Raw genomic sequence first — 10,688 nt, 5'->3', positions numbered from 1 at the left:
TCCATATCCTACAACAAGAGCAAATTGACGCAATATTTCGGGCCATGTCAATGGATTGGCATTGCCAGATACAAATATCAAAACCCCAAGCAAATGCCTGAAAGCAATAGCAGATTCGTGATGATTTAGGGATTTTTTGGCGAGGTCAAGTTATCAGTCTAATCCATCTTTCTGATATAAGAACCAAAACGTTAAGAAGAGAGAAGAAGGAAAACATACCTTTATCAGACCTAGGGCTTGTAATATTAAGCAATCGTTGTAGGTTGAGTAAGGTAGAGGGGAAGTGGAGCGAGAACGTAGCCCTACACAAAAAATCGACGGTGACTCAAAAAATCCGACAACCCTACACAAAAACTCGAACAACTCCCTCTCTAGCTACTAAGACGAACGAACGAAAGATTAAGGTTATTTTGGGATGCTAAGGGTTTGGTTAGAGTGGATGTAAGAACTAAATATATGAGAAATCGGCCCTAACATAGGAGCCCAAGGGGATCTCTACATCAAAATGAGGCTTTCATCTCAAGGGTACCTGACGTCAACATGTGGCTGCCAATTAGGGTTTTTTTTCATGTAGAGGATGTAGTTGGAGGTTTTCTTGCAAATTAAAGCCTGAGTTGTGTTGGATGAACGAAGAAGGGTTGGAGATGTTGGATGTAGGTGAAGATGAAGGGCCCTAGGGTTTCTTTCTAGCTAATTCAAATATTAGCATCGATGGAAGAAGGTGGAGGCATCAGTAGAGGGGAACAAGGGAGAATGAGAGAGGAGTAAATAACCGGGGGGGGGGGGGGGGGGGGGTTTAATTTTTGGGATGCCATTTCTCCCCGACTAAAAACGCGCGTTTCATTAAAAAAATTATAAAGCGACATGTTTAGATGACGCGCATTTTATAATAAGCGCCCTCCGTGTTTTTTTTTTTGTGAAACACTAATTTAAGGGCACCCAAAAATGCGCATCCTAATTTCTTCAAATTTCTAATGATCTAACATTATTTTTAGGGCACGCCCTTTTGCGTATTATTAATCAGTGCATGTCGTAAAAAGCGCGTCATTAAAGGTCTGTTTTCTAGTAGTGAGGAGAAGTAAAAACACGGATCAGACATTGGCAACGACATGGCAGAAGAGCTCACTACATGGCGACACAACAGAATGACGATTCTGCAATCCTTCAATTGTTTAAGTTCAACTTATGCACATTAAGTTGTTAGACAACTTAATGTTCTGATACCAGTGATGGGTTTAGCATGTAATAATATGGAAAATACCTTATACTCTTAAGAGTACATGGAACCTAATTTGATCTATTTCATAACACTATTTTTGGAACATACAACTGAACAACAACTTTTAAACCCAAATAGAAATCGAAATTCACAAAAGGAATAACATATCTTTGACTTGTTATTGTAATAAAAACCCTTTAATCCAACTAAATCAATCCAATAGTCTCTTGAAAACTAGCTTCAATTGTGTGCAAGCCTTTAATGGTTCAAACCCACAACACAAGAACCCTAGAAGATTTATGAGAGAGGGGAGAGAGGACAAATTTTCGGATTTGGTGTGTGCGATAGCATGACCTAAAATCCTCATGTATAAGGCCTTGTTTATAGCTGATTACGAAACACCTAGAAACCATAATTTGAACATAAAATAATATTATGTCAAATAATATTATTTTACATGAAGGCTCCAAGAGGGGCCTCCAAACCATCTAACAGGGAAAGGTTCTGGAACCTGTCATCTGTTCAATTTTTGAACAATTACAGCTATAGTCATTCAACTCTTAAATCAATTCCAATTCACCTAGAATTAATTCCTAATTAATTCTAATTTATTCTAAATTAATCCTAACTATTTCTAATTAATATATTAGTCATATAATATATTAATAAAACATTTATCTCTCTCTTAAAATCAATTTAAGCAATTTCTTGGTTATGATGACAACCCAAAAAGGACTTCACTTTTATTCATCAACATTATATCAATTTGGTTATGACCTTAAGACACCTTACTCCAACAATTACCTCCTTCTAGGATATCATATCCTCCTCTTTCCCTCAATTAACAATGATTCCACCCTCATCACTAATGCTAATGGTAGCCTATTGTGGAGATGTGCATACCACCTAAATCATCATTCCCTCAACTTTTCGATGATTTGTGCTTCTCCCGAAAAATTTCTTAGGACCTCATTTGGTATCCTATTCAACAAGGTTCTACGATAGCTCCACCTTTATATCCTTATTTATTCTACTTCCATCTTCCTCTCATATTTTTTTTTTTCGGCAAAACATTCTAATTCATACATCATGGAAGACCTAATAGCAACCCTATAGAATTTTCTTTTGAGATTTAAGAGGACCATTCTGTCACGCATGACTCACTGAGACTGCTCTCTATTTTAACTTACCCACCCTTATACAATGAGTGACATCTAAATCTATACAACCTTCCCTTAGAACACCCGTAGTTGTGCTCTCAAATGAATTGAAAATGGTCATATATACAACATTTGAAAGGCAAGTCAGGTTTTCCTTTCAACTGTTGTAAATATTGCAAAATGCAAATGGTTGGGCCACTATTATATATATATATATATATATATATATATATATATATATATATATATATATATATATATATATATATATATATATATATATATATATATATATATATATATATATAGAATAAGTTGTTTCATTTTCATTTATTAGCTTATTGCTTATAAACAGTTTGAGAACATGGAAGAAAAAAAAACAACTATTACCCTTTTGTGTTTTGGTTATGTATAAGCTAAACCGTACTTGTTTTTAACAAAATATGTTTTGGTACTGCAACGTAATAATTAATTTACAAAAAAATAATGTAAGTTGTTTTAAATAAGCTTTCACAAACACTGCTTTTTAGTTTGTTTGTAACATAAACCATTTTTGCCTATAATCGTGACTGAGGACCAAGCTTTAGTGATAACATCCATGAGGGTTTCTTTACGCAACCAAGCGTGTTCTATTGGAAGAATCATGAGACAATGATAAGAACAACATCCACGAAGCACAACGATGGAATATATTGGGCCAAAAATCAATAAAGAAACACATATATAACAAAGTAGAAGTCTATAATGTGTTGCTCCAATATATAATTAAGTTAATAAAGGTCTAGAAAGATCAATGAAAATAAAATTTTAAAAATTGTTTACATTTTAGAAAATTCTACTTCTAGTTTACACATTATGAGACAACCGATGCGACTAATTGGTACTATCAAAGCTATTCTAGGTTACATATTATTTGAATCTGTACAAAAATACAAAATTTTATTCGGTGTTTGTTTTTAGTAAAAAAATGTTTATTTGGTTGCAATTTATCACCATTTGTTTGCACAGATTAGAAGAGCCTTCCAAAAAACCGTTTGCCAGATAGATATTTCTGACTCTATTGAAGTGTAAAAATTAAAAAATAAAAATTAAAAAACGATGACTACAGAAAATTAAAGAAAACTAAGAACCATTTTATAGAAGAGTTGCACTAGGATTATCACATATAAATTTTCGTAATTGTCTGGATTTTGATTGACATGCATGCTATGATCACCTGTTTCTTTCTTGTAATTTTCGTTAAGCTACGCCATGCATTAATTATTATTAACTGCCTATTTGGCTCAACAAGCTGCTTAACGATCGAGCCTTCACCACTCCAAGCTTCTTCTTTTTAGTCAACTTCTTCATACCCTCCATAGATGACACTGATTCCTCCTCCCAATCTTTATCATCTTCAAAACCAAGATGATCCATCGATGTCATTTCAACTTCTTCATCTTGTTCTTTCACTTTAACCTTTTGTGCTCGTCCACGAACACTATTCATGCTTCTAAGCCTTCCTTTACCTAAATGATGTTCGCACAATGAGTAACCAACAAGTGTTTGTTGGCAGCACCTCCACCCCCTTCCATTTACACGGCTACACCTCGATCCTTCCATTATCACATTCCCTCTCTTCCCATTCTTCTTGTTCTTTTGATCATACGTTGTACTTGTATTCACCTCCTTACATGTCGCCATGTATCTAGCATACTTCTTTGGTTTCGGCTTCATTGTTCCTTCATCAATGATCATCTCGTTATCTTCCTCAAGACCATGGTTAGCTGATCCATTCCCAAAGCTTCCTCTTCTCTTTTTTATTGGAATCAGTCTATCTCCTTCAAGCCACCCTTTCAACACTGTAGAGATCATACAAAACAACTGATCAATCATACAGTACACATACATATATAATACCTAAAAGCTTTTCAATGTTAATATACATACCAAGATGGGAAGTTGTTGGTGGTGGAGGTAGTGAAGCGGTGTTATGAACATTGCTGCTTGCTTCCGCACACACGATGCTTTCTTTCCTGGAAACAAAGAGAAGAAGAAGATTCAGAACAAGAAAACGTATGTGCTTATATATATATGAACTACTGCTAAAATGAAAGTAAGAACAAAGAAAAGATATATAGTATAAGATAAGAGCATTAGTATTTAGTAAGCGCAAAGAAGAAGGAACATTGTAGCTGGGGACCAGTTTTCATGCTAACATGCACCACATGGGGGTGCAATTTATAAAGGATTGGGATTGTACATATGGTTGGTTCTCTAACCTGATATAAAAACACCATTCTACAGTGTTTTTGCACTTCTAGCAATTATTTTTCTTTATTTTCTCGGTGAATTGAAAAAATAATAATTAATGTTTTGCTTGTGGGTGTTAAAAAATCTGGGTCTATCCCAAAAAGATTCAAAATTTGTTTTCCGGCGAACATCAACCGATAAATGAGGGAGAAAGAAGGGGTAGAGAGGGGAAGAGGATGGGATCTTTGCTATCTCTAATTACCTGCAAGTATCACTGGTCTTGATTGTTTCTTCTTTCTCAGATTCCGGCTCCTTCAAGGTTAAAAAGATAAAATAAAAAACAAAATATATATAGATACAAGATCTGTATAACAGTATTATAAGTATATATGTGGTGCAGTTTCTGTTGGTGAAAATGATGTACCTTGTGAGGAGAAACAATAAGATGCTTTGCCACGCTGCCGGCACCGGAGGGAGTCCAGGCAGTGGTTTGAAACCCGATCTGTGTGCTATGATCGGAGGAGGGCGGTGGAAGATGGTTGACACGATGATTTAGCGGAGGATCGAAAGGCTGAGACTGGGTATTATCGTAAAGAACACGTAGATTCCCATTTGGGTGCACTTGTTGTTGCACCAGCAGTAGGGGCTGTTGGTGCTTGTGTAATTGGTGGTCACCGCCGTGAGGATCCGACGACGGCGGTGCAGTAATAGCTGCGGAAAGAGACAAGAAACGCTTCCTGATCCTCATATGCGTGTGTGTTGCGTCCAATGAAACGAAGAAGATGAAGACGAAGAAAATGTCTCTTAATTCTCTCTCTCTCTCTCTCTCTCTCTCTCTCTCTCTCTCTCTCTCTCTCTCTCTCTCTCTCTCTCTCTCTCTCTCTCTCTCTCTCTCTCTCTCTCTCTCTCTCTCTCTCTCTAGCTTTTATTTGTTGCACCACACAAGCACAAACAGAGGTTTTGGGGCTTGGCACGTGCGGAGGTGGACCGGTCCGAGGAGAGTGAGAGAGGGGGGGTGACCGGCAACTGGAAGGAGGTGGGAGGTGGGGACAGGTACGGGTGGTGACAGGGTGGTGAAGTGGGTTGAGTAGTTTTATCGCTTTACAACTTTTTATTCATAAAATGAAATTCGTGGGTCCCATCTGTAACAACGACCAAGATACTTTCGACTACAGGTCCCTGTAAGGATGCCTGTCTTCCGACCGGCTTTTTCTCGGTTTATCGTTTTGTTCTCCGGTTTGACTAGTACATTCCCCATCTGACCGGTTCTAATGAGATCCTTTTTAATTTGTTTTCACTAATAAAAAAATAGATATAATGATGTTGACTATTACAGTTGGTATATAATTGATGTAACAATGAATTCGGAAGAAAATAAGAAGGCGAGTCAAAAGCTTGATTTGTATTGAAGAAAACGCAATGATAACAATACTAATATTTGGTAAAATCCAATACCCTTCTCATTGATGATACAACCATATATATGCAAAGGTTACACCGAGATCCCAACACTCAAAGGATTGGATTTTACAAAGATAAATATTACAGTCAAATATATACTAAATATATAATACCATTGATAGGCCTATGGTTTTAACGGGAGGTGGATGCACACTCAAATTGGACCAGGAAAAGCTGGCGGGATAGACCTTTTGTGAAGTACCAAATATGAAGAAACCTGATGTGTTACTTGAGAACTACATTTTCAATTTCTATCCATCTCGATATGCTTCTTATGCTGGTGTTGGGAGAGATTATTGGACAAGTAAACAATCAAAACTTTGTCACAGTACAAGTGTGGCACAACGAATGGGTGTGTGTAACGCAAGCAAAATATTTGCTAGTCAACAAGTTTCAACGACTACATTAGCTACACTACAATATTCTTTTTCGGCGTTGGAGCAGAATAAGGTGGGGCGGCGTTTAGCATACTATGATATGAAATTGTCACCTAAAAATACTTAATAACCGGATGTTGTGCGATGTGCATCATAGTATGTAACATCCAGAATCTTGAGATATAAAATTTTAAAGTAAATATGAGTTTTCGGGTGAGTCACAACATGAGGGAAGCATTGCCACATCGTGGCGTGGCCGCGAGAGATAGGCGTCTCATTTAAGTGTCATGACGTGGCACTATGATGGTCACGACGTGACACCTAATCAGGGGACAACCCTAATTTTCGGATTTTAACCATATTTAAAGGAAAAAAGAGGGCTAGGGTTTCCTTCACCCTCATCTTCCATCACCTCCTAAGCCATTGAAGAAAACCCTAATCCCTCTCCTCCATTTTTGAGCTCATCTTGGTACTTTTGGTTGCTTTTGAAGGAATAAGGAGGCCTTGGTAGTGTTGTGAGCATATTGGCAAGCTTTGGGACTTCATTAGGGCATCTCTGGACCTTTATAAGTGTTCAAGACCTAAACTTTATTGCTCTAGGTTGCTAGATCTAAGCTTTTGTCACTTTATCTTCAAGTTTGAGCAAGTTGTCATGGTGAGATTCCATAAAGTTGGTAACTTTAAGAATCATTGAGGTCATTTGAGTAAAATATGGTTCGAATCTGGAATTTGCTAGTGTTTTGAACACATGCATGCATGAGATCTTTGGTGATGTTTCTTCATTTTTAACCTAGTTTGAGTCTTAGACTCACAATGGACATGCATGGCTGAAAACCATTGATCGTTGGATTGTAATGGACATTAGAAAGCCTTCTAGATGGACTGGATGGATGGATTAATGGATTGAGAGCTGAATCCATTAGGTTGAGAAAAACCTAGTTTATGACGTGACAGCCTCCTTGTCACGATGTGACGACTGGGGAATTTCCCAATTATTTTAGACAGATTCTATCATGACGTGATGACATGTCCATCACGACATGATGATATTTTTTGATTGAGGCTGAGTTGGCTAAGTTGGATCATGATCGAGTTTGGGATCGGGTCAAGTGTGTTTCTCACGATGTGACCATGGGTTGGTCACGACGTGAGGGTCAGCCGATGGTGATGTTGACCGCTGACTTTGACCTTGGTCGTTGCTTGTTGACTTGGGTTGAATTTTGGTGAAATGGCTAGTTCTAGAGTATAGAATAAGGTTGGACCTTGTTTGATTCGATAGGTGTGTTGAAGCACCGGTTGCGTGGCATTGAGTTGTGGTTTATCTAAATTTGTGAGACATGTGAGTCTTCTTACTATACCATGTAGGTTGCTAGATTGTCCTTATGACTCTTGCATGAAATATTGTGGTTAGATCACAACACTTATTTGTATTTGTGATTTTCCTAGAAGACCATGGTTGGATCATAGCAGAAAGGTTACAGTTGGGTTGTAATCTGGGAGTGAATGTAAGACTATGGTTGGATCATAGCGTTCATGTAGGGTTGGGCCCGCTAATATGTATAATATGTGGTATTTTGGGGAATTCGCTAAACTTTGTGTTTATGGTTTTATGGTTTAAACAATTTCAGGTACTTTCAATCAAGGTTGTAGAACTCGCTACTCAGTACCTGTTCGGCCGGCTGCCGAGTAGTGAGTACTCAGGAGTATTGGGGGGAGGGGTACTCAGATTCTATAATTTATGTAGAAATATTTCTAGGGAAATTATATATGTCAAAATCAAAAGTTGATTGAAATATATAACAAAATTAGATACATGTAAGTACACAAAAACTAAAAAACACACAATGGTCTCACTTCATGAATAATTACTGAAAATTTAAGATATATATGTAGTAATAATCACATGTGTGTATGTGTTAAACAACAAATCATTAAGTATATTATACATATTAATCACTGAGTTGGCCGAGTTTTACAACACTGCTCACTTCAGTAAAGGGCCGATCGGGGAGCACTCGAATTTTGTAACTCGCCTCGGTAAGGGGTCGAGTAGGGAGTACTCGCCCGAGTAACCAGCCAACTCGGAAAGTTTTACAGCACTGCTTCCAAGGGAAGGGCCTGGTTTGACTGCACAACATCCCCCTGATGATTTTCCACATTGATGATGATTATTTTACTTTGGTGATTGTGATACATTTTACTATGATGGATTTTGGAACAAATATTGTGTGAATTTGATGATTCAAAAATGAAAATTTTTATTAGTGATTTTGGGATGTTACAAGTTGCTATAAAAGCCTTGGTTTGAGGGATTTAGGCAGACTCTTGGCTGTATCTGAACTCAAACTAAGGAATTGGTATTTTTTTTGAAAGAAAAAATATATTTTTTAATATTTCTACAAAGAAAATGGTGTGATGCATGCAATCAGTGGAGCTCAAGTAAGTGATTCCCAAGGTACCTATACACGAGTATTATATGTTTATGTGAATTTCAAGCTAGGATAGGGCTAAGGATACCTTCAGGAATTATATGATAGAACTGCCTGATTTGTGATGGCATGTATCCTAGGAGGAAATAGATGCTATATATTACTTGTAATCTATATAGGTGAAGTTATTTTCTAAGTGTATGTTTAAAAATTGTATACGATTAGGACAATGTAGCCTTAGAATGATTGATTTGGCCTTATTCATGTTCCTTGTCTGGTTGTCGGCTTAGGGTAGAATCAGTTGTTCGACAGTCTATCCGATTCCGTATTGTGTACAATTAGCATGCATAAGGCAACCTACGGTGTTAGTAGAAGTTCCTAGTATTGTAGAGGCCAGTAAGACGAGGATTCCTAGGAAATCCTAGAGAGTGTTATAGTAAGACATGTATGCTATTTAGCATAGAGCTTATGATAGTTTCCATGGTAAAGTGACTTAGAAGATTCGAGATGGTTCTTGAGGAAAGTACATATATATGTGGAAGGTAGTATTGGTCCCATACTACTGGAAGCACAGGATCCATACTCGAATCAAGGAAAATCACAGAGATCCTAAGGAGCTTACAGTGTGAGAATTCCCTCGGGTATATTCTGATTGTTTATATGTTTGTATTTCAGTATGGTGGTGAGCACTCGAGGAAGAGGTTATGGTTTTGGCTCTGGTGCCAAACCGATTGATGAGACGATACGCGAGGTCATCACATCGGAGATCACTCGCGGTATTTTTATTGCAACTCCTGTGATGTTTGGTACCATCAATGAGGGGATCATTAAGCTTTTGGATGATCGCTTTGGGGCCTTTAATGTCGTGGTTGCAGTGGGTCATTTGGGGGCATGGACTCTCTCTTTTCAAGAGTTCAAGGCTTATGGAGCCCCAAAGTTCTTCGGGAAGCAGGACCCTATTCCTAGCCGATGTATCACTGACATAGAGAATGCCCAGCGAACATGTTTCTACCTTGAGGAGTCGAAGGTGGGATTTGCATCTTGCCTTCTAAGGGATGGAGCCTGCGATTGGTGGGAGGAGATTGGATACTCTTTGGGAGCTGAGGTCGTGGCGGCCATGACTTGGGATGATTGTGTAATGAGATTCAAAGCTGAGTTTGCAACAGCTATTAAGGTGCAGCGGTTGGCGAGGGAGTTCTAGGACCTTCGCTAAACTATGGAGACTGTGGAGGAGATAAACGCCAAGTTCCGATAGAGAGCTTTGTTGGTTCTATAATATGTCATAGATGATGAGATGAGGAAGACGAGATACCATGACATGCTCAGGGATGACATTCAAGATTTTGTGAGCATGTCGAGTTGCAAGATCCTGGAGGACATGATTGCTAGAGCCCAGGAACGGGAGATTGAGTTGGAGCTTCGGATGAAGTGCAAGTCGGAACAGGTACAGACAATGTTGGGCCAAGCGAAGAGGCCCAAGAATTTTGATTCTTGTTCTATGGGCCAGTGGGGTTGGGGCCTTTGCAACAAGCACGACAAGCCGCACGATGGATCCTATCAAGAAGTGGGTTCGAGTTGTTTTAGGTGTGATCAGACTGGACGTTTTTTGTATGGATTTCCATCGTGGAGCATTGATATGTTTCCAATGCAATCAGATGTGACATAAGAATGCCGATCAGTCGAGAGTGACTCAAGGAGAAGTGGTGAAGCCCGCGTCAGCCACCTTGAGGATTACTGATGGCCTCCAGGTCAAGGTGGAGGCTCCCTTGGTGAAACTCAGGGCATTCCAGTTGATAGTCGATGAGGCACG

General features: G+C 38.4%; 1 protein-coding gene across 1 annotated transcript; it reads right to left on the bottom strand.

Annotated features, from left to right (window-relative positions):
* Nucleotides 1-3,491: 3,491 nt before the first annotated feature.
* Nucleotides 3,492-5,471, bottom strand: LOC145076677 (WRC protein). Its single transcript, XM_079022489.1, has 4 exons — nt 5,036-5,471; nt 4,874-4,923; nt 4,309-4,394; nt 3,492-4,220 (listed from the first exon to the last, which is right to left on the bottom strand). The coding sequence occupies exons 1-4, from the start codon at nt 5,357-5,359 to the stop codon at nt 3,646-3,648; spliced, it is 1,035 nt and encodes a 344-aa protein (XP_078878615.1). The 5' UTR covers nt 5,360-5,471; the 3' UTR covers nt 3,492-3,645.
* Nucleotides 5,472-10,688: the final 5,217 nt, after the last annotated feature.

This window comes from Lactuca serriola, chromosome 9 (assembly GCF_051521515.1).
Source record: "Lactuca serriola cultivar US96UC23 chromosome 9, Lser_US96UC23_V15, whole genome shotgun sequence".
Classification (NCBI taxonomy): domain Eukaryota; kingdom Viridiplantae; phylum Streptophyta; class Magnoliopsida; order Asterales; family Asteraceae; genus Lactuca; species Lactuca serriola.
This window is presented reverse-complemented; position numbering and strand designations above follow the sequence as displayed.